The sequence below is a fragment of the Pezoporus flaviventris genome, unplaced genomic scaffold (genome assembly GCF_033815535.1).
Source record: "Pezoporus flaviventris isolate CSIRO_AGI_PZ_B2104156 unplaced genomic scaffold, CSIRO_AGI_Pfla_v1 ptg000013l, whole genome shotgun sequence".
NCBI classification, from domain to species: Eukaryota; Metazoa; Chordata; class Aves; order Psittaciformes; family Psittacidae; genus Pezoporus; species Pezoporus flaviventris.
Window position 1 is genome coordinate 33,872,501 of NW_026892561.1, and position 25,755 is coordinate 33,898,255.

The 25,755-nt window shown below is 36.9% G+C and overlaps 1 protein-coding gene across 5 annotated transcripts in view; it reads right to left on the bottom strand.

The window, feature by feature from the left end:
- RSRC1 (arginine and serine rich coiled-coil 1) overlaps nucleotides 1-25,755 on the bottom strand; it is a 169,679-nt gene that overhangs the window by 91,623 nt on the left and 52,301 nt on the right. For all 5 annotated transcript variants that reach the window (XM_061452654.1, XM_061452650.1, XM_061452652.1 and 2 more), the window contains one exon: nucleotides 4,378-4,414. In XM_061452654.1, coding sequence (XP_061308638.1) covers nucleotides 4,378-4,414 — 37 coding nt within the window. The remainder of the gene's footprint in view (nucleotides 1-4,377; nucleotides 4,415-25,755) is intronic.

Consider the following 25,755-nt stretch of genomic DNA (forward strand, 5'->3'; position numbering starts at 1 on the left):
TAAACTCATGCTAGTCAATGACTTTTTGGGCTCAATGCAAAAGGAAGACAGGATCAGCGGCTGTGCTTGTACACCTAACACTCCAAAAGGAGTTACCTATGTATCTATTCTACCACCTCTTCGGAAGCAAATTATCAAGAAGATTCAAGTTGAAGTTTCAATTTTAATGTTTGCCTGAACAAACAGCAAACCTGTCACCATTCTAAGAGCTACTATAAGCAAACCACCTCATACGTAAAATGCCTTAACTCTGTACCCATGCAGTAAATGAGAGACACATGAATGACTGGAATGAGAAAAGAAATAGATCGGCATTTCTCATGACATCACAAGCTACAGACTAAGACCTACAAGCGTTATATCACTAGCACCTTTCAGCACTATTTCCCTTACAAAAATCTGATTACCTTCTTGATGACAGAAAAAGATTTTACTTGCACATTTTTATTTCATGATAATGCCCCTTCTTTAGAAAACTTTCTAAACAACTGCTTCCTTAAGTAGGTGGCTCCAGGCTAAATATTCTTGCCCCATCATAGGGATATACTAATCCCATTGCTCAACTGGGAAAAAAAAAAAGGAAGTAAGTTATACAGTTCAGGCAACCACTTGTGCACACTGCCCATATGGCTATTCTTGTGCCAGGCTGGGGAGATTTCACAGAAAGTGAATCCCACACTAAATTGCCATTACTGTACCCTATCCATGGTCTAGCTCTCCTCTAATGCTGCCTCTTATCTCCTGGACTAAAGCTGGCCTCTCTAGAGGATCACTTCCTCACCAGTGACATCACCCAGGAGGGGAGTTTGGTTAGAAACTAAGAATGGGAGATGCGCCTTGAAAATTACAACTCCAGGAACATCATGGTGCTTTTCCAAGGGAATTTTTTTCAGGTTTTGATGATTAGCGTTTTATGAAAGGGCATGTGAGAAAGGAATATTTAGTAATATACACACAGACACACATATATACATATATATATAAAAGGTTGTGGGGAAAAAAATCTCATTTTCAATGAAATAGAATTTCAATAGGAAAAAAAAACCCAACCATCTATTCAGCCTGATGCTTCTTCACTAAGAGGGAATTCAAGCTTGCAGAATATAATTGACCAGCATGGAATTTTGCCAGGATACCAAGATAAACATAATTACTCATATTAAGAGTGTTAATTAATTGTTTGTGAACACAAATAATTGGCTGCTTGGTTTTATAGCTCATTAGAAAGCCAACAATTCTATTAGACATTGTCCAGTAGTGATCCTAGGACCACTGAGCTGTAACCACCAGAAGTCTGAAACTAAGCTAGTAGAAATCAGTGAGAGGTCAACCACTAAACTCAAGCTGCAAAGAAAAAGATAGTGATGCCTAGTAAATGAATATTAACACTTTCTGGACAAAAGAGGGCCCTTTTTTTTTTTTTGTTTGCTTGTGTTTTCTTTTTTTGGGGGGTGTTGCTTTGGTTATTGGGTTTTTTTGTTTGATTTTTTGTTTGTTGGCTGGTTGGTTATTTAAATTATTCTAACAAAGATCCCTTTAAAAACCCCAAGGAGCTGCCAGACAGAGTTAAGCAATATTAGTTATGAATCAGTGACCTCAATATATGCTACCTATGAGACATTATGCAATTAGAAGTGTAAACAGTGATCTCCAGCAGCGTCCTTGGCAGAGCTATGCACAAGCACTGCGACAGTCAGCTTCACAAGAGCGTGATCCATACCTGTTGGGGGTTATTGATTAACATGGGGAGTGCCTGCATTCTTGGCAGACAATAACTATATTCTTACAAACCGCTGATGGGCTAAACAAGCTATTAATGACAGGTTGCCCTTCACCATTTAAAACGGAGAGACTCTGCTGCTTGACCACAAGGACAAGCAGGTTATTGCTTTGAAATGTTATATAAAAGACACAAATGAGGCGTCTCTAATGAATAAACCACAAGGAAGGCTCCATGTTTCTTATTAGGAAGAGCTATTAATAGAAAACAGGACCTATTCAGGGCTGCCGATATATAATCCTCTATGACAAGGTTTCACCAGTTTGTTAAAATTTGTTATTCAGAAAGGAATTGCTGAGTAATTCAGCAAATAACCACCCAAATTCTTTGAATAAATGCTTCTGAGCTGACCTAAGTCCTGGTGGTCAGCAAGGAGTACAGCTGTGGCACACACATGGAAAGGCAGTCAGACCAGATAGACCTTCCACCCAGCAGCAGCAACTGGCACACATCCTCCAGGAGGGCCAGCTCTCACTGATCAAGAAACAGGCACATGGACCTGCTGGATAGTTCTCCAATCTACAAAACCAGTATTTCTGTTTATAAGAGCATGTTTTTATACTGGAAGCATTTCCAAATCATGGAATCGTAGAATGGTTAGGGTTGTAAAGGACCTTTTTTATTTTTAACAACAGTTGATATACTACTTTATTTCACTCTGGTGTGTTGCTAGATGCTAGATACCAGGATGGCAGGATCTACTGAAACATGGGTAAGCAGTGAAATATGCTTCAATCAATTGAATGGGATATGCACACAGATAAATGGGAACATACAGACCCCATAAAGATTATATCCCAAACTGTAAAACACCCCTTTTTACCAAAGGGATTAGATAACAGATTACCAAGTCAATTATAAAAACCTATCTGAAAATGCTGAGCTATACAACAGTTTCCAGCATGAATACTCCCATCTCTGGGTGTCTTGGGAAACAGTTAATTTCCTTGAGTACCCATTCACAGAGTACCCATTCCCTAAAATCACAGAATTCTCAGACCTGGAGGGTTTTGACACATCTTTCAGAGAAATACAAAGCAGCTAACACATTTAATGAAGTTAAATTTTTATTCCAATATATAGCGAGTTACCCTGCGAAGAAGTTAAGGCAGCATTACTCTGCAGAGAACCTTTCCAGCTCATTTTCCACAAATCCCAGAGAAGCCCTTAAAATCAGTGCACCCCACTCCTGGTCCACCTATTCCCACTACGCAAAACCCACCGAGCCTCTTCTCCCTCACCTGCCGGGGTAAGGTGACATTATAAATCAGACCCGCAGCTCTCACTATCGCAGCACTCCCAATTTAGAAAAAGTACCCATCATGGTCATCTGTCAAGACTACAGCATCTTTATAATGCATTAGAAAAATTCTCTGAACCCATCAGATTACAACTACCTGACACTAGAGAGGAATGAAACATTTTAAAAATTTAAGAGATTCAACTAGCATGCAGGATACCAATGGAACTAGCAAACAAGATTAATTTTCAAACTGCTCCAAGAACTATTCATAACACTCAGCTATTTATTCTATTTACAGATTCAAAGTACTAGTTGCAATGGAACTTTTAATATGCCACCATTATAAAGGGGAAACTATTGACAACTATGCCGGAATATACATCCTTTTCATCCTGCTGTTACTCCAAGAAGATATTGGTACACAAGCTCCTACAAATCATATTTCCCAAGTGACTCCCAAAATCAAAAGCAACAACAGAACAGCAATCTTTTTTTCAAATGTTCTTGCAATACACTATGATATTACTTTAACACGCGTATAGAACAGTATATAATATTTCTATATAAAAAAATTAAACATTAATTTAAACACTTCCCATGATGTACTGAGATATACATGCCATTAATATCAAATATTTTGATTTAATGGGATTTAAAAATCTGTTAAGATGAACTACTTAATGCTCTGATGATTGCTGATACTAGCATCCTAGGCTCAATGAGTTTCAGACTTGTGACAATATTGTATTTTTTCCAGTTTTGATCAACTGATTAGTTTTTAATGTTAAGTATGCTTTGCCATAACTTGCGGTTTTAATATGCTTACTTAAACCAAAAATATTTTGCACCTCAATTATTATTTTCTATTGCAGCACTGAATGGAATTTAAGTCAATACATTATTCATAAAGCAAAGACAAGAGAACAAAACAAAGCTATGCACTTCTTTCAAAGACTGCAAATTACTAACATGTACCATATTTATGCATGCAATATTTGGTGGTGTGTGTGTCTTTTTTTTTTTTAATCACAAGTTTGTTGTTTTCAGATCAGGATATGCCAAAAATCCAACACCAAACAATTTTTGTTTATAATTAAGACAATCATCAATCCAAGGATTGTAGTCCATTTCATTTCATCTCTACATCAAAAAAAGTAATTTAAAAAAATTAAAATTCCCTTGAAATGGTAAGATAAATGAAAATGTAAGTGCCTTCACATAATAACAGTAAGCTGACCCTCTGGGAAATGGTTGACTTTCTCAATTCAAGGTATTCAAAGCTCATTCAAAAGTGTTCATTTGGAATGCAGATATCAAAGATGATGCAAATGTTCAAGAGAAAATTAAAACTTACCAGATGTTCTAATCCAGCTTTGATGTTTCCAGAGTCCCTGTAAGAGAAGAACAAAAGTTCTAAATAGTTGCTAAACCCTTGTCTACAACAATTTATGTTTAACTCAGAAATGTCAAAGTGATGTAATTTCTTGAGTATGTAAAATCTTTTAATATCTTAATCACTGCAACACCTAAAAAGTATTAACTATATTAATTAACCTAATGCACAGCTACAGGTTTAAAACCTCAAATTTTACCTGCCTGGAAATTGCTATAAACTCCAGCCATGCAAAAGGACAGGCATTTAAAAACAACACTTTTAACATAATTATTCCACTATTCATACTGAAAATAATAAAACAAGACCATACAGAATGCAATTTATCAAATCCACATTCAGTGAGTCATGGTTCTGTTTTGCCACTACTTCAGTAATAAAACTCTGTGACTATTTACAAAGGTGACAGACTGAATAAATTGTATAACAACTAACAAGGTCATGGCAATCATAGTGAAACTTTGCACTTGACTCCTGACAGCTGAAAAACATACAAATGCACAGATACGAAAATGAGAAGTAATGTTGCATAAAGACAGCTGCGAAAAAAATGGACCAATTTATCAGAGTAAAAACACTGAAAAGCAAGGAGAATTCAGAGTGAAAATTATTCCTTAACAAATCCTGATACATACAAAAAATTAGCCTGAAAGAAATTTGAAGCAAAACAAATTTTAAAATCCTTAAATCCCAAGCTACTAAATAAGGAGGCTAGTGTCTGCTTTCGTCGACTTCAGGTTCCACCTGCTTCCAAGAAATGTAACTGTACCTCTTGAGGAAGATGTGCTACAACAATGGCAAACAAGGAGAAACCACCCCACAAGGGTTTCAGTGTAATATGTATTTATTTTATTTTTTTTTCAACAAATTATTCAAAAATATCAAACTACAGGAGCAAGAGACCCAACCAAATTCCTCATTCCTCTAAGTGTGTGAGAATGAGGCTTCCATTCTCTTTAGCACTTGCTACAGGCTGGGAAAGGTATAATGGGAAGTTACACCAAAAAATGATTATATGTATGAAATTTTACTAGATACTGAATAAAGCTACATTAAAGTATGCATTTTACCACCTTGCTGTACAGTATTTTGGACTTTTCACACAGTTTTTATTTATGATTTTATAAAGCTTTCAAAAAAGTCTGCTATGTACCTTTGTTCTACTTGAATGTATCATGAATGAAGCAAGAGAAAAAGATGGAGAAAAAGATGCACTTTCCTTACACAACTATTCTATATTCTCAAACCAGAACTTTTTATTGTGTTCAGACAATATTTAAACAGAAATAATCTTGCACGTCTATTTTTGAGGTGCTAAATGACCTTAAATAATTAAATTACTTTGGAAGCAGGATCCAAGATACAGATGCTCCCAACTACTGGTATAAAACCTGCCCTGTTAGTGTTCTGTCTCCCGCGCCATCCGTGTCATGACTTCATCAATATTTGTGCAGCTCCTTTTTCCCTGTGCTGAAAGCAGACTTAATTCAATTATAGGTCTCAAAACTGATAAAAAAGGTCCTGAAGTGGAAAATGCGAAGAGATTATTGGCAAATGAATAAAGATTTGTATCGAACTAACACACAAGAGTACAGCAGGGTTGGGTTTTTTTTTTAATCATTCCCTGTCTTAGGTCTTCTGGGAACAGTAAGTTTCCCTTTCCCTCATGCAGCACATCGATTTCTGAATTAGACTGCAATATTAAATAATTAATATACTTGCCATGATTGATGTTTTGCATTAGTTGAATATTAGGTTATCAATCAAAATCCACTTGGTTTAATGCAATAATATTGAAAAAGTGTCACTGGCTGTTCATCCAATTTGTAGTTGAGGCAGCACAGATAGCAATATTGGTGTAACGCAAGGCTCTAACGCAGGAAATACAGCGGTTGAACATACATAAGGCAAACATTATCAAACTAACCAGGACAAGGTTGAGGTTGTCCTAAATAAACCCTGTGGCACCTGTCACTTCCAATGAAATTCTCCTTCCAGCTGGAGGCGGCCGTGCATCAATCAATGGCGACAACTAGTGAAGCCAGGGCATAATTTTATCTTCCCAGTTAAAAAATAATTATACAAATAATACTCCTGTTAATGCTATATTTCAAATTCTGTGCTATGCAAAATCAGATCTGTTGCTACAGCTCGTTTCAACACATAACCTTAGACGTCTACCAAATACCTTAATCATTCATACTGTAAAACACCACAAACAAAAGTCAAGGGCAGTTTTATGCACATCCAGTGTTATAATACTTCTATAAAGGAACGCCGTAAGAAAGTTACATTAATTCTATATCATTATCAAGTATTAATGTTTTATTCGATTTTTACACCACACAGTTCCCAACAAGATACTTATTTTCCTTTCCTCCTGTGCCCAGTGCACCACATTTATTCTTTTGGTTTGTTAGGCAAGTTTGGTTTTATTCCCGAGTCTTAATACTTTCCACCAGAGAAGCTCTGGAAATGCGTTTCCCCACTACAGTCAAGTCTTTGTGCTGTAAAATACTAGCTGATGCACATATATATATATTTTAAAATTGTACATTAAAGATAGTAATTCTCATGCTAATCCATGTTAGCTTTTGGTAATGCCAGGGGAAAAAAATGCAGCTACATTTGAATCATGGTTATGAGGGACCTGTAACAAGGTCAGGTATTCCAAGCCAGGTATTCCATTAAGCAAGTGGACCTAGCTTTTCAATTACTGAAAACCACAGCACGGATAACCAGTTGAGATAGTGTTAACTTATTAGTGCTAGTTCGTTTGCCAGTAAACTAAACTAAGAATACTCACTAGCACTTGCTGGAGTATTCTGCAATTTCAAGAACGTATTCCAAATGAAAACTAACCAGTCTTGTTCTTAATTTCCTCTCAAGTTGTTATCAACTCAATACTTTCCTTATATTTGTAGTTAATACTATTCTTTGCTATAGCTTTTCTGTTAGAATCCATAGGCCATAGAATAATTCTATGGATTATCTGTAACTCTGGATAAAATGGGATAATTCAGGTCGAAGACTCTCTGTAGGTCTGTAGCCCTACAGCCTGCTCACAGGAGGTCAGGTCTAAGGCCAGACCAGGCTGCTCAGGGTTTTATCCAGCCTCCTTGGGCAACTTTTCTTGCTGATTTGAGCAGCCCTGCGGAGAAGGACTTGGGGGTGCTGGTCGATGAGAAAATGAACATGAGCCAGCAGTGTGCGCTTGCAGCCCAGAAAGCCAACCATATCCTGGGCTGCATTAAAAGGAGAGTGACCAGCAGGTCAAAGGAGGTGATCCTGCTCCTCTACTCTGCTCCTGTGAGACCTCACCTGGAGTATTGTGTGCAGTTCTGGTGTCCTCAACATAAAAAGGACATGGAACTGTTGGAACAAGTCCAGAGAAGGGCCACAAGGATGATCAGGGGACTAAACAGGGGAAGTTTAGGTCAGATATAAGAAGGAAATTCTTTTCTGTTAGGGTGGTGAGGCACTGGAATAGGTTGCCCAGGGAGGCTGTGAATGCTCCATCCCTGGCAGTGTTCAAGGCCAGGCTGGACGAGGCCTTGGGTGATATGATTTAGCGTTATGTGTCCCTGCCCACAGCAGGGGGGTTGGAACTAGATGATCTTAAGGTCCTTTCCAACCCTAACGATTCTATGATTCTATGATTAAATGTCTTCACCAGGAGCATCTTCCCTTTTATCTAGTCAAAAGTCTTAGTGACCTCCCTCCTCATCAGGCTGTACATCTGCTGTCAAGTGCCCTCAGAGCCATCTCCTCCAGTCCCCCAGGTTCCCTCCCAGGGCAAGTGCTCCAGCCCCAGACTGTCTTGGTGACCTGAACGCCACGCTAAACAGTCCCAATACCTGATTTATCTCCTCAGAAGCCAAATGAATAAATAAATCATCTCATCATTATCAAGGCCTTTGGCAGAATCCCCTCCAGTTCCACAAAATTAACTATAAGCTGCAAAGAAAAAGGTCATACATAGCATCTCGGGTCAGGCTGCACTACACTTTCAAATAAAGGCCTTTTAACTCCACTCTTCATGAATGCCAACATGTTAACGTTGTTTATCAGGCAGCATTATGCCAAGTGGTTACAGATAATTTTTATAGATTTTCTCACCCTAATAATTTTCTTGGATCAATCAACAATCACATCACCTAATCCTTTCAATAACGTGCCAAGTATCATTTTAAATTAATCCCTTTTTTGTCCCAGTATTCCTCATGGATTAAGAGCCTCACAGTTAAAGATGTTCTTGGAACAACTTCATGTTTTCTTGTTCTTTATCCTCACATTAACATGCTTCTCTGCTTACTGTCATGTAATGGCCTTCCCCACAGGTCTTTCTTGGAGTAGCACACTATTTTCTTTTGCATGTTATCAATCCCCACTTGTATTCTGGATAAATGACCTTAAAATAAAGAGCTGAATCTCTTCAGAGCTTCTTTATGAACTTCAGCAGGTAACAATATATTAAACACTCACCAATACAAGCAACACAAAGGAGTATAAACATATAATGCAAAACCTGCTAGAGTGGGGGTCTTGAAGCTTTTAACGGTTTTTCTAACTTTTATCTCACATGCACATTTTGGAATAAGACATTGTGTGGGCTCATACACACAACTTAATCACAACTGAATGATTAGCCTGTACGATGCGCTTGTGACCTTATCACCATTTTGTGCTGCACTTACGCAAACATTTAAAACATGTTATATTCTGTAATAGCTTCACCAACTAATTTTAAGCTCACAGAACAGCCAGAGTAAAATAGTCATTGCCAGATCATGCCTTTGCTCAATTCCAGAAAAAAACAAAAGCCTAGCATAGAAAAAAGTATTTTCTGTCAGCAGCAACTAGAATAAAATCACACAATTATTATATTTGCACAGTGACTGTTCAGAAGGTACTACATATTTGAAGTTTTTCCCTGAACTAGCTTGAATTTCATCTTCAGAGTCAAAGTGTCCTGGACACAGTTTTTAGAAATGGGTACCCCCATCACATTCCACTAAATTTTATAGGGTTTTTATATTGTTGTGTTTTCTGTAAAATTATAGCCTAATGTTTCCAAATCTGACTTCAGACCATAGATACTTATTTCAGTAGGCTTTGAAAGACACAACAAAGATTACATAAAAATCTAAGCCCCATGCCTGTCCTCTCCTTCAATACTACCTTCAAGGGGACAGTTCTGATAGTCCTGATTGAACAGGTAAATTCCTATTGACTTCTGATGACAAGCTGGTCTAATATCACACCAGTGGTCTGGCAGAACTGCTGGCAAAGACTACGTAATGTGAAGAAACAGAACTCCAAGAAACACGTTGCTCTTCAAAACTACTACTTAAGCTACTCTCGGCTATAAAGAAAAGTAAGGCTCTGTTTTTGTAACCATAAGTGGAACTGACGTCAAAGGGAACATACAAAAAGAAAGAAGAGAAACCCATAAAAGAAAGCTATTCCCTCCTGTCTCTCCTATACAAAGATGAAAGAATAACACTTCATTGTTTTTTGAAAGTAGCCAAATAATGTATGCAAACCATACTGCCAATAACTAAAATAAAAATCTTTGCAATCTACTACTTATGCATGTTACAGAAAGACCCTCAGTACTACATGAACCTCACAATCCCTTCACAGTTGTAACGGCTTTAAGAGCTGTGGCTCCTTCTATCTAAAATCCTGTTTTGTTCAATTACTGGAGATCAAATTAATCAATAAAATTACTACAAAATAAATCAGTGAAAATAATTTAGCAGTGTGATGCCAACATCAGAGAGGCTACGGGTGAGAAGAAACACCAGCAGAAACACCAGCAATCCAGCTGTTATTCTGATGGCACTAAGCATTCAGAAACCAAATAAAATATTAGCTGAGAATTTTCTTTTGCACATAAGAGCTCAGCAAGATGAGATATAACTAAACTAGTAATTTTATGCTTCTCTTTCTAATTTTTTGTGCAGAGCAAACTGAACTAAAAGAGCAAATGGTTAGGAAATCATATACTCTGCTAGGAAAAGCATCCATGATATTCTTGAAAATGTAGGGAATGTTGTTTTGCTCTTACTTAATATCAGATTCAAATGATCTGGAAGTGATCCTGAAATGTAAACACTCTAAAGCTGGTGGTGAAGTGCTCTGTGGCTCCCTCGCTCCGGTCATCCAAATAATTTATTCACTCGGGAAAAAACAGTAGGAAGTTTGGCCAATTACCAACAAATTTAAATGTAACAAAGATTCAAGAAGAACATATGAAGGTCACTTATCAAAAGCAGGAAGAAAAGCAGAAGTTACCCTCGCACACAAACACATAAAGAATAACTGGGAGCTGCTGAAGAACTCAGCAGAATATAATGCAAGGTAAATTGAATCATGCTAAAACCAGGGACTTTAAATAGGACACAAGGTGAAACAATTTCCATAATATGTTATCCTAGAGAGAAGAAAAATCAGTACCCAAGAGACCTTATTAAATATTCGGGGGGGGGGGGAGGATAGATAACCCTGACTCACAGAGTAAAATTCAAGATTTCATGCAATTTAAATAAACACTGAAACTAAACTGGGGGGGAGGCGAGGAAGAGGGGAGCAGGAGGGAAAGACAGAGGAATAGACAGTGTTGACAGAATTAATATTTTCAAATAGACCCTACAGAAAAAAAAAAAAAGGAACAAAACAAGAGAAAAAAAAGAAAACAATGAAAAACAAAAACGACCAAACCCTTTTTCTGCATAAGTATTTCTCAGGTAAATATGAGCCAAGACTTCAGGTCAGATATGGAAATCCCATAAATTATCAAAGCAGGTTTCTTGATCCTGGTTTTCAATTCAAGGCATTCCTCAGATAAAGCTGGCAATTCAAAGCACCTTAGAACACGTAAGTCCTTGGAGGTTTTTTGTTGGGTTACCCCCCCCACACACTTCCCCTGGATTTTGGTTGGCTGGGAGGATTTCTGTCCTGTGCTGTGCACAGGGCTCCCTTCACAAAGAGTAAAACCTTGTTAACAAACGTTTGCATTCCTAGCAAACATAAGCAATTAAGCTTCGGTCTTTGGAATGTCACTGTCTCTGTTAACCAGTCTTAAATAAATTAGACAACTTTGGCCTGTTTTACCTTTTCTGTAATATTATTTAGTAGGTATTCAATTAAAACACATCCTGTAGGTGAAAGTGTATGAAAACATTTCCATAATGGACATTAGAGGTAGTAGGAAGTGTTGCTAATTAGCCTCAAAGTACAAAATAGATTACAAAAGTAGCAAAAAGCCCAGCAGTGTAAATGCACAGAAGGCTGCACTGAATATTAAACAAAGCAGAGCAAGTTTTAATGTTGGTAAGCATAACTATAGTAAAAACTCTCCGGACTAGTAAAGAGTGTTACAGGTTAATGAGGAACATATAAAGAGTGCACAATAATTATCATACCTAACACCTTACCATCTGTGTTTGGATGACTGCAGAATATAAACACACTTTATCAGCATTAAGTTGGAAACTAATTACACATGTATTTCTATTAGCATACTGTTAGGATAAATATTTAAAAAACTGGTATTCTCCTCAGCTGCACTCAACTCTCAGGACTAAAGAACATTAAATCTAAGTCACTGAGAAAATTTAAATGTTCTAAGCAATAAAACAATTTGAGTACAATCAATTTTCCATTTTCAGAAAGCTTCTAAATCCTCCTCATTCACCCAATTACTACTGTACTTAACCTAATGAAATTTTATTCTGTAGGAACAATACTATTCTTAAACAAATTTTTGAAAAATATAAGATTAAAAACTTCCAGACAAAGAATAAACTCCTAGAGAAAAGATGCAAATAAAATTACTATCATAATCTTTTGGGTTTTATTTGCAAGTATAAAACCGAAAAACAAAAGCATGGAACATAGCATCTGTCATATCAGAATATAAAAAGATGATCCTGGCACAAAATGAAAAAGCTCTAATTCATTTGCAAATCAAGCCTGCCAGTTCTATTTCAAGCTGGCGGTAACTGTCAAGAGTTAACAAGATAATCACTTTCAATCCTGCCTTCAATGGTACATTACACTGTTATTCCATTCAATAAGGCCGTTCTTTGGGGCAGTAGATGAATGGTTTTCATTTCTAACTCACACAAAAAGTTGTAAAAAAAAAAAAAAAAATTAAAAAAAAAATCCATGGGGCTTAAGAAAGAAATCCCTTTATGGGCATTTATCGGCCGGCACTTGCTTTTAGGCAAAATGAGATATTTGGATACATTGGTGTCCATTCACTTCCTCTATTCCTTCAGGCCCTCAGTCTGTCGATATTAATAAAAAAAATAAAAAAATAAAAATCACACCAAGCCTGTTTTGTTTGGTTGAGGATCTTTTCAACCTGTCTATGCACATTAAACAAGTTATGTAATGATGTTTTGTGAATACTCCAAGAATACACATCTCAGTGCACCACACTGAAACATCGTCTTTTTGTATTTGAGAGGATCCATCCCTGTCTAAATTAATTAAAAACTGTACAAAAAAAATAGTAAATGCTCAAGAAAATTGCGTTTAAGGCAACAATAACTACTTCCTCATTGCATATTCAGTAAAGTTACCAATTAAAGACACTGCCTATGAAACAAGTTAATCTAGAATTTGTTTAAAAAAAAAATTATTCTGTTCTATGCATCTTCCCGAAAAGACAAAATAAAAAATAAAACAAAAAGCCAAACAAAAAAAAAAGAAGAAACAAACCACCCCAAAACCCTTCACGTTTTTGCTCATTACTCAAAATTCCTATTGTAAGATATTACCTCTGCATGTTTAGCCTGCATTGTACAGTTACACGTTCTATTACTGAATATTCTACAGCCACAATTTAAATCTTCTATACCAACTTCACAAACAAGTCGCTAAATCTTTTCCTTTTTTTTTTTTCTTTTTTCCTTTCCTTCTTTCAGTTCCCATTGATCTTAGTTCACAGAGCAAAGCCAATCTCTATATTTAATATCTTAACCGAGTCAAACTTATCCAGCCTCAGGTCTGTTGACCATAATCAATGCCAACAAGTACACTGTGAACGCTCATGTGTAGATACATTTTATTTACTTTTTTCACCAGCATAAATAATTTTCTTCAAAACCACCACCTTGCCAGTCACTTCTTATACTACTTGCTTACTTTACAAAGAAATTTTTTATCATCTTTATCATCCACCACTACAAGTCAGAAAACTTCCTCCACACACCCCCAGTGCAAATGCTTCTTTATAGTAAGGGTTTCTTTTACGAGAAATCTAAACAGCAGAAATTACTGGCAGACTCACAGGCTTTGGTTTTGTTCTTTGCACTTCACAAGTTTCTTTCGGGGTTCTAAACAGAGATGTTCTTATAATTAAAAAAAACAAACTGTAATAAAACTAAAAAATATATGCCTCATTTACATAGCACTAGTCAAACACAGTAATTTTTTACTGCATTACTGTCCCTCTTTCCTGAAAAGAAACTAAAAATGAATTAAAAGTTCACACACTTTGGAAGCGCCTGGAAGGAGCACAAGATGTTGCACTTAAAACATCAATTAACAGAAAGTGAACAGATGGATTTCAAACAGCAGGTTATGGCTTTAAGTAAAACTAGTACAGTCCAAAAAACCCCAGAAACATGCCATAGAAACGTGGGATGTGTTTCCTTTCTCTTTGGGCAACTGCAATAAAATGTTGGTACTGCTTAAAAATATACAAATTAAAAATAAAACCAAAAATAAATATCATAGAATCACAGAATGTTTTGGGTTGGAAGAGATCTTAAAGATCATCAAGTTCCAACCCCCCTGCCACAGGCAGGGACACCTTCCACTAGACCAGGTAGCTCCAAGGCCTGTCCAATCTGGCCTTGAACACTGCCAGGGATGGGGCAGCCACAGCTTCTCTGGGCAACCTGTGCCAGCGCCTCATCACCCTCACAGTAAAAACACAAAAAAAACCCCAAAATGAACAACAGGAAACCAAACAAAACTCTAAACCACCCTCCATTCTGTAAACCAGACATTTAGAGTGAAAAGTAAAGATAAAAAACAGGGTAATTCTTTACTAAAGCTTGGTATTTATTTCTAGAATTCACAACTGATTGATTTCCACAGCTCCGATGAAAGATCAGGGTGACCCAACAAATCCTAGGACACTGACATTTTATGGCCAAAGACTAAGAAAGGTAGTTTCACATTTCCATTCCTCCTGAAGATGTGTGCGCACTTTGGCAACCGTGGTCAAGTTCAGCTGAGACCCACAAAGTGCCACTTTACTGTAATTCCACTGCTTATGACTGCATTTGATCCAATTTTAGCACACTGAAACCTCATGCTTTTTTAAGCATCACTGTTGGGAGGTATAAAAATCCAATTTGTAAATTCTTTTTCACTGTTCTTCTTTGTGTCGCTGCAGTTTGATTTTGTTGCTTTACTTTTATTTCTTTATGTTCTTTCATCTGGCCTGAATTTATCCCCCTAAAGAACACAAGGGCACTCTCAGAATATACTCTAAATGTTTAAAATACATTTAAATGTCAGACAGGCACAGGTTTTCATTCCTACACATGGTAAAAAATTTTCCTTCTCCTGAAAAAAGACAGATCTACTTGATCTCAGAATATTTAGGTTCTGTCTCCTCAACTACTTTGGCTAACCATGTCATGGTTTAACGCAGCTTGTAGCATTTCCAGTCATATGACACTTGAGTTTCAGACAGTGTTTCACAATTAAACAGGCACTTCAATAATAAACGCAGATGATTTACCATCACTACAGTACTGCAACCATTTTCAGTTCAAATAAACACACCATAACTATTTTTGAATGGTACAATTCGCATCCTCTGCTATATCTCCTCAGCATGCAAATGCATCTTATCCTACATGATGCTGGAATTTTGTACATGTTTTTCAATATTTTCAGGTTTATAAGCTATGGAGAGCATCACAAAGATCCTTTTAAGCAGAAGACTCACAGATACTTCTAAAAGCCCATTCTGTTAAAGCCCAGATGAATTCTGAAAGCATATTCTATATGAAAAAGGTTTCTTTAAAGTCTGACTTTCAGTACAAAGAATGATGTATCTTCTACTAACAACTTCCAAGTTGGGCTGTGTTTCAAGACAAACTTATAACATTTAAAAAGGTAGAGCTCAAGCTGTTCAAGCTTGATAGAAAATTAGTTCCTTGGCCACAAATAAATTGAAAGAAATAATATTTCATGAAAACAGAAAAAATAAAAATGGATTGGCAAATCTCAAACATATCTGACCAAACCCAAGCCTAACAGCCAGTGACAAAAAAACACCCTGAAAGTGCTTCAAAATTAATGGAAAGTTTAGAAAAATAAACCAAACCAAAACCAGGTAACTGAAGCTCCTGAAGAAGATCTTGAAGAAGAGATTGACAGGGATCGCTAACACGGTCCTATTTAGAGCATGTTCCCACTTTTTACAGCATTCAGTCCAAAACAATGCTGGCTACCTGTCTGCTAACAAATCTGTGAAAACACTCTGAAATACCTGGAATTATCAATGACCAGAAGCTGAAGCGTATCATGATGATAACATTCCAATACACAAGTAAAAGACCTTCAGAGTTGTCAAAAAAAAAAAAATCTGTCACTGTTGGACCTAGTCAGAGTGGATTTGTACCTAATACAGCTTCCGTGAGATTGTAGAGAACAGGCTAATTTCCTTAAATTATCAGACAAGGCAAAAGTTCTCTTGATTCCAAGAGCAATCAACTCTCCACTAATTCAACAGCAGCACTAGATAACTAATAGGTTTGTATCTTGCTTATTTGTTATTTCTTTCTCCCAGCATTTGTAATGGCCTCTGACTATATAACTTACAAGTCTATTATTATTTGAGAACAATTAATCAATGCTAAAGTTTTTTTAGTCTTGTGCTTATTTCACATCTACTTCTCAGAGAGAGACTTCAGAAGCAATAGATGTATTTTCAGGACATCGCTATGCCCATGTTGAAAACACTGATGCTGTCTAGAATTTGATGTCCAAAGTGTTATGGTGAGTTAAGTAAACTGCAAGTTCCAGCAAATAATTATATATAGTTTTTGAAAAATATTTTACACAAAAAATACCCAACAACTCACATACCAAAAAACCCACAAAACAACTAATGGAAAAAACATCCAGTAATGCTGTCTAAACACTTCATCCTGGTTGAGTTGCACCAAAACCTCCTTAACAATTAAAGTGTATGAAGCCTTAAGTCTACTGTTCTTACCACATCATATTGGTCTTACTCATTTCACTCTCCTAAGTGCTTGCTTTCATTAATATGCTTTTGACCTTTTATTACCATGAAAGACTAACATCATCTATTTTATTTGGCATTTATCATTCCCAGTAGCTCACAAAGAAAGTCTCCAGTGAAAATGGGAGAGCAGGACTGGCTTTGCAAGATGGAGCAAACTGAGAAGTGGCCAGCCAAAGTCTAGACCAGAAATCTTGTTGGCATTTTGTATTCTGGCATTCCTTCAATGAAATTAAAATAATTAGTATTGCACACTACTGATTTACCACCAAGTGGACCAAAATTAGAAGAAAAGAAAAAATATAGAACATGTCTCATTCTACAGCCAAGATTTCCCTCAAAGGTTATTTTTCTAATATAAAGCCAAGAGATTCCTGAAAAAATTAAGTACCATAAACATGGCAGGCTCCAAGGAAACTTGAATCTGAAGCAATTTGGAACTTGAAGATTAAAACCAGCACTACCTAGTGTACCTGCAAATATTAGAGGTAAAAGTGAAACATTCTACAAAACCAACTTCTGAACAAATAAGCAGCCAGATCCTTCAACAGCAGCAATTTCTAGAGGATTCACAGACCACACAGAAAACTGGAAATGTGGCTGATCAGGTTCACAACCGAGCAAGCGCTTCTGGTAGAAAGAATTTCTAACCTGCAAAAAATCCCAGTGAATATCCAACAAGCACCTCAAGTTACAATCCTAACTAACAAACCGCGGCCACATGTTGCAAAGCCTATTTCAGGTTCTCAGCAGCACTGTTCTTTGGTCTCCTCTAGGGAGATAAGTTGGAGCTAGATGCTTATTAGTCCATAAAAGTTACTTTAAACCCCATATTTTTAGCTGTCCCTTTTTCAGTTCATCTCATTTAACATCATTTAGGACAGGAGATATGCTTAACCTACACAGACCTCACTCAACAGACTTTGTATTGACACAAAACAATGAACTCTGCAATGGAAATGATTTTATCTGATCACACATCCCCTCCAGCACTCGCCTACTCAGCTGCTTATGAAGGACTTCCTGAACCATTACAGACCAATGGTCTAAGACAAGCCAAAAGCAGTGCTGGTTTACATTAAAATGTTAATTTCTACAGCAAAGTCAGACAGACAGTTAAAGGTGGTAGCCGCAGACATCCCAGAGTAAGTTGCCCCTGTGGATGAATCAAGCATTTATATACTCTCAAAAGAGGAGCAGACACTAGAGCAAGCAACTCGTTCACTAACAGACAATTCTGCTTCTCCATAATGCTACCAGAACTAAGGATTTTTCTCTATTGCAGTACTGTTCATATTTGTCTTATTTCACTCTAAGAAATCTATTCTAGACAGTCTTACTGATGTTAAACAGAGTAACATGAATATTTTTCTAACTACTGCTACTATTAGAAGATCATGTTGAAGAATATTGGAGTATCTGTGCTCTGAAAGAGATTAAAGCCAGACTTAAGAAAAAAGAATGGAACAGATTCAGAATACAGAATGACTGCGCAGACTGATGGACTGATTTACAGAAATAGCATATTGATATTGCTGGGGGGGGGGGAACAACAACAAACCAAGCACACCAACAGAAACCTTAGAATATTTGCTCTTGTTCTAGATTTTCTGTGTCGGCTGAAAGTTATAATCACTATATACAACATTATTATGTCTTGCAAAGAGGTCCCAGAAGCCAGTATCCCCAGAAACTGGAACTGTTCCAAGTAATCAAACACATTCATGTAACAATGGTCAGGACCAAGTGGTCTTTTACACAATGGCATGACAGGATAAGTCACCTACTTAACTTTCTGTTCAAGCAAGATATTGACAAGTTACGTGAATATTTGCGCATAATAAATTTCAGTAATTCAAAACAGGTCAGGATGATGCTGTAACAACATAAGCAAACAACGTATAAAATTTACATATATAAAAAAATATATATATAAATGTATTTATATATATATAAACAACTCCTTCATTATGGCTTTCAGTCAACAAGGTCAGCCTGCAAGGTTAGCATTTGGATGGGAAACTGTTACATCAATACCAACAGATAAGGGAAGAACTGGAAGAACCAACTGAAGCAATTTAGAAATAAAGTTGAAAGCCTTGTACCCACATGTAATACAGGGAAATACAGTTTAGTTAGCTGTGTGTATTTTGTTGCCCAGCAGCAGAAAGAAATACAGCAAAACTAACACCTAGGGTAAACAGAAGTGTTCAAACTGTATACAAGATGGGTGAAATTGCTTCAACCATAGAGAAAAATTTGCAAACTCTGCCTGATATCTGGGATTTAAGGTAGACTTTCTTGTACATCTGCAATGACAGAACTTGCACAAACCAATGGAAAAAGTATCTGCAGAAGTCCAGCCTTTGTACATATGACATAGCCGACCATGTATTTTTTGGTATACTACAAAAGCACACACCACACCACCACCACCACCACCACCCCAAAAAAAGTCATTTTAAAGGCTTTACTTTTGCCCATCCTATGTATGGCACTTATGTCATTTATCATGACTACAGTAATGAGAAAGTCTGAAATTAGCACTCTCTGGGACATCTATACACTTGCTGGATGTCAGCAGTTGCAATTGTTGAATGACAAAAAGCCAAGTGCTGAGAATAGTTGAGAATACTGTAATAGCCCAGCACCAGGTAGATGAGGTATTTTGATTAAAATATAGACCCCAGAGTCATAGCCAAGGGAATTTACTATCTCTTGAATGTAGAATTGATCTGAAAGTAATTACTTTACTCTTTTTAGCTCCATTTGACTTTGAACTAAACATCAATTACTGCGCAAACATAACACTGCAAGATCTGTTAACTCCAATACTGATTTTTCCATAAAAGATCTAAAGCAAATTTATCGTCCTCCATTTAATAGCTTTCAGCAATCACAAACATCACACATGAAAGCTCAACTTCCTTTTCTGATGGTCACTTAAATGCTTAATTCTCATGATAAAACTCTCTCAGTCTTAGTTTTAAACCCCTCAAATTAGCAAACAAGACACCACATAAGATATGCTATAAGCATAGGTCTTCTCTGAAAAGCTGGGACCTTCAGGAGCTTCAGCTGCAATACAAGCCATTGAGCCATGGCCAGTATAAGCTAATTTGAATAATCAATATGACAACCTTATTTTTCTAATGCAAACAGGATTGATACAGTAAGGTGTCTCACTGCCACATCACAGTCATGGCCTCTTTTAACCCCTAATTAGATTTAGGTGATTATCCCTGCTCTTCCTTACAAGTGTACAGCCTGGATAAGAGATGACAAAAGCTATCTGCCACTTACTCAGCCTTTGCAGACTGCAGGTTATCCAGGGAGATACAGGGTAAGATCAGCAAACAATTGTTATTCATATCATCTACAGTTTTAAGATAGTCACAGTTTTCCATACATGCTAAGTGGAAATAGCCCAGAGCATTAGGTAAATGCAAAACGCTTAAGAACATCAGGGTTACACAGATGGAAATTCAAGGTGTTGTTAGCAAATTATGTTTAATTCAAATTGGTTGTCACAAAGAAAACTATCTAGCAGTGATTTTAGTTTTCAGACAGGAAAGACTGAGTTTTCAAGAGATTTCTGTTCATTGTTTATTTGTGTGTAACACTGAGTATTTTACATAGCTATTTCTGAAAAAAAAAAAAAAAAAAATCAAACTTAAAAACAGCAGTCCCAATAGAATTACATAGCTAAACAAAGTACTGACAGACAGAAAAAGATCTATTACAGAAATGTAATCACATTTCATTTACAAGAACTCTTATCTCAAGCACTTAAACATAAAATTTAAACAGTTTTCCATTTTATTGTACTCAGTATTTGAGCTAATAAGATATAAAAGTATAATCATGTTAGCAACATTTCTATTGCATTACACAAACACAGTACTAGATTAAAGGCAAACCAGGAAAAGGAAAGCATGATGTTGCATATAAAACTAAACACTTGATTTTTCCTGGCAGAAATAGTATCACTGGTATCATGTGTGAAAGCTGCCATGCTAAAATTAGATATGTTCACAAAATGTCTACTCCCATACTGACTAAAAGAAAAAAAAAAGTATTACCATACGTGTTATCCCTATGTGAACATGTTTAGGTTTCTTTTGTAAGCAAAAGAGAAGCAGTCCCTATAGATTATTTTTATTAGCAGGCTATGAGATCACAGAACTGGAAGGATCCTTCATTCAAGTTGGGTGCAACCCACTCATGACTGAGCTAAAATTTTCAGAATTGTTTCAGAGACATTGGAAGGTGCTTTGAAAAGCAATGAAAGGTAATTTTTTTTTTAAATATTGTATATCCTGTTATTAAACACCCCTTATCAGCAATACTCTACATTCAAGATAGAGCAGATGACGATGCAATCTCCGTACTGCTGCTTTGGCTTTCATTCCCCATTGAAGAATCCCCACTATGCTTTCCAGTTTTTTGGTCCTTCCATACGCAAGTCAGAACCTGAAGGCACTGCCTTCTCTTCAGTTATTCCGCCAAGAAGCTGCCCTGATGTCAAAGGAACTAAATATCAAGGTGACTTCTTTTATGCAGCAAACAGGAAACAATATTCACCTGGAGTTTCATCTATGTACTGAGGCTTTTTACTTGTTACTCTTCTTTATATCCATGCCTTCCAACACTTTGGGATTTTATGAACCCGTTTTTCCTAATAAAGGTACAAGATACGGTCACCTTGAACCATGCTGCTTAACGGTAATGCAGTATGGACGTGTGCTTCCTCGTAACACTTCATACACATGATTCCTCCTACGGCCCCTGACATTTCCCCTTTTTCTGTAAATGAAAACTTTAACAATTCATGGGATTTTGTGCAACATACTGTACATTTGAGCAGCCTTTTGAAAATGCAAAATCGTATCTGATTGTTACTACGCCTTTAAAAACAAACACTACAAAGGCTCTATGTGCTTGCCTAAAAATAACCAACCAAATAAATGTCCAAAACAAGGGGAGTAATAATGAGAGAGAATGATAAGGTTTTTTACTCAGGTTATTTGAATTTGTGAGGAAATCTGTTTCTAGAGAATCTTATTTTAATTTAATTTAATTTTAATTTAATTCCATTAAATTCTCTTTAAATTGTAGAAAATGACACACTGCATCCTCTATAGAAGTTTTCCCCGGGTTGGATAAAAACAGTTGATAAAAATGGTTTGATTCTGAGAAAATAGGCATCATGAAAAATTGCTCCTGCCCCTTTCTAGATGGTTTTGGAGTTTCTCATTGGAATGCTCTGCCTACCTGCTCAAAAAAAAAAAAAAAAAAAACCCACCAAAACATCTGACAATCTTTCCCATTTGCATACAATTACCATTTACACAAGGGGAGCAGGGGTTTCCATACTGAAACCTGTAGTAGAGAAAAGGAAGGGAGAGCAACCAAAGAACATCCATTTTAACAGGGCTGTTCAAGGCAAAAATTCCGTTAAGTCTCAGAAACACCCCAAGGAGCCTTTGAACTCTTCAGCAAGGAGGGGCAAACTCCATCACTCGCTGCAGTCAGCAGCATGCCTCCTGCTCACCCCGGGGGGGTTGGGTTTCAGGGTTTCAGCCTACAACTTTGAGCCTCTCTGCTGCTGGCTGGTTTGCTTCCTCAGGCACCTCTCCACACCTGGCAGCAAACAAATGCCCCAGAGCCCTGTTTTAGGAGTCACCACACACACACTGACAACCCAATCTGACAAAACATCTCACAGAAAGGTTAACGGAGGTCAGAACAAAGTGGAGAACGGGACCCAGGGCTGCAATGCTGCAGATACAAACCACAGCTACTCACTACAAATATCTCAAAACAAATTCATTGTAGTTGAAAGACAAGTCTGGCCATTGTGCTGCATCTGTTCCAGTATCTCAGAACTCTGCCTGTGCCAGCTGAGGTAAAGGACCACTGTCACAAAACTAATTTTTTTACTGCTTCACTACTAATTATTTAACTAATTGACAGCATCTTACCTCCCGTGACACACTCAAGTCACAACTGCTTCATAAAATTCCATTTTAAATCACTTTAAATTTAAGCTAAGACTGGTAAGCTTGAGAGAAGCAATGATTTCTGGCAGTAGGTGACAAAGGGCCAGTAGGGATAACGCAGATGGTGACAGTATCAGGGAATGCAGGATTATACTTTTAACTTTTTTTCATATTTTTCAGTTTTCAGATGCTGACCTAATATAACTTCAATATATAACTTCATTAAAAATATATTATTAGCAGTTGGGGCTTACTTTGGATTGCATAAATTGATCATCCTTTGGAATGTTTGCAAATCCACATGGTGCAGCCTCCATTCCACAAGCAGCAGCATAGATATATTACTCAATCTTAAGAATTCAAGTGCTTAACTCTTAGGATCAGATTAGTGATAACCATGTTAAATTTATCAAAATCTAGGAAGCTTTGTCACAGGAAAACTTCTCACTCAGAGGAAGTTGAGAAGTACAACCTAAAAATAAGGCATTTCCATTATTCATAATATATTACTAAGAGAGTGCAGAGCAAAATTTTCAAAGATGACCACAAATACATAAAATTGCAAGCATTTAACATCTAGGTCTAAATATCTAACATCAATTCACTGATTTATTATAGCTCGAATGCTTAAAAAAGACAAAAGTGTCGTATTTAGTAAGTTACTTATGGACACCAAGAAGATAAGTAGGATGGAGCACAGAATTTCCTGTTACCTGGATTCTTTTCTGCTTTCTTTCCTCTCTGTATCATGTCCACAACAGAAAAAAATGAAGCTGAACTTCACCTCAAGGAAAAGCTGCAAAACAGCAAGAGCTTGAATGCAGCAATGAGAGCTAAAATGTCAGTCTGACCTCATACAAAATGGAAAGGGAAAAACAGTAGAGATGAGTTGGAAGAGAAGAATGTTTTAAAGTTCTTAACATGGTGCAATATGGAACATACCACTTCTGTGACATTTTTCTTTTTCATTTACAAGTTGTGCTTGAACCTGTACTCTATTGAAAATAAGCAAGCAAATCTCCAATGTTTCCAATTAAGACTGGCACAGCTATTTCTCAAGAGGAGAGATCTATTATATAACCTTTAAAGTTAATGGGAATAGTTTTCAACAAGCTCTGAGGCCTAAAGTTTGTTGTTTTGGGACTGGTTTTGTTTGGTTGTTGTTGGTGGTTTTTTTTTTTTAAATAACTGGTGGGTTTTAATCTTTTGTCCTCTATACAAAACACATCTTGACCTTTTAAATAAGATTTAATGTCTTCCACTACACATAAGCTGCGACCTTCTCTTCCATCTTCATGCTCCTGTCATAAATTAACTCCCAGCAGAAACTAATGCTGCAATATTATCTAAAATTTCACACAGAGGTTGTGCGCTATGAGGTTTTTTAGAATACAATTTCACATGGTGATGACTTCAGCATTTTTACTTTCACATCAGAATTCCTATTAAAACAATTATTAATTAAATAATTGCACACAGCTGTACCTCTGTCACAGGCTGACAGCTCAGGAGGTGTGCCTCTCTATTATATTACAAAACCCAAGGTTCTTGTGAAAAACAATATCCAGGTTCTTTTACAGGCAATTGCTCAGATTCTCCCCAAGCCATTCATTAGCAGTGGATGATCCATAATATATACATTGCAGTGGCTGACAGATACTGCTAAAATTTACTGATTTTAAAAAAACTGAAGAAATTTAAAAGTCAGGCCCCCTTTTTTTTCTGTACCAGCTCAGCTCTCACTTTTCTCTCCCAGACTGCCTCAGTATGTCCACAGGTACGTACAATCCCAGCTTACTCCAGCCCCAAGCCCTCAGTACCCATTCCATGGATTCACAGAGCCTCCCCAAGGCACCAGCCACCTTCACAGTCCTCTGTGGGTTCAAAGTTAATTATTCTCTCCTTACATGTTTACTTGAAGGAGAATTTTTGTGCATGTACAAGTTGGAGAAAAGGAGGAAATGAAAAGGGAGATGGCAGAGACAGACACATGAAGCCTTCTCACTCCTCCTGTCCCTGCAGAGATATAGGAAGCATTCCCCATCACACTCTGCTGAACACTTTTCTATAAATCCAATGCATTTATTTCTTTAATACTTTTCAAAGCATAGAGAAGTGCCCACCTGACAAGAATCAATTTAAAAAAAGACACCAAAAACAAAACCACCAAAAAAAAAAAAAACACCACAAAACAAAAATCTTTTCCCTTTTTGACACAGCATGATCCCATTAGCAGCCTCAAAAGATTCTCATCTGCACAGCAAAGTCAGACCTTCCTAATCAATTCCTTAATCCATTTTGAGAGAATGGACTGATCTTGCTTTTTCGATTTCAATCCAGGAAAAAATCATTCCCAACATAATTTACCATTAAATGGACCTTGTCTTACAAGAACTTCAGCTGCTGGGAGTAGATAAGGACCAAGTCAGATCCAGGAGAATCACCAGCACAGCTAACATGCTTCCTTCAGTTCTCCCCATTTCTGCCATGAAAGTGACTCAAAGCATTTGCCAGTCTTGTCCCTCGTGGATCTTTAAAGATACTGGTTTTAACACTACAAATAATGTTAAAATTGATGCCTGAAGTGTAAGAGTCCCATGCTTTTCCTACAGAAAAACTTTAATTCATTAGGCTACCACTGGCATTGCCATAATCTATGAAAAAAGGGGGAATAAAATCAATATGATTCTGAAGTATTGTTGTCCAAATAAAACATGGTGCAGGCTGGAGAGGCTACACGCTGCGTGCTGGCAGATTCTGCTGCAGGACTGAAGATGGCTTATTCCAAGACTGGATCAGATACTGTGAATAGAGATGAAACATGAAGAGCACATGCAGCCACTATATTCTGAAATCTCTTCCAAGACTCAGATATGCTCAAATGGAAGATTTGGGTTGGGCTGTCTTCTCCATTGGAAGATCTGAGAACCAAACCCACTTCAATGGAAAATTATTCTAATGGAACCATACTAAAGTTGAAAAACATGCTCTACTTACATTTTTAGCGATGCCCAACTAAACCTGTCCACTGAAGATTACCCTTCCAACCCT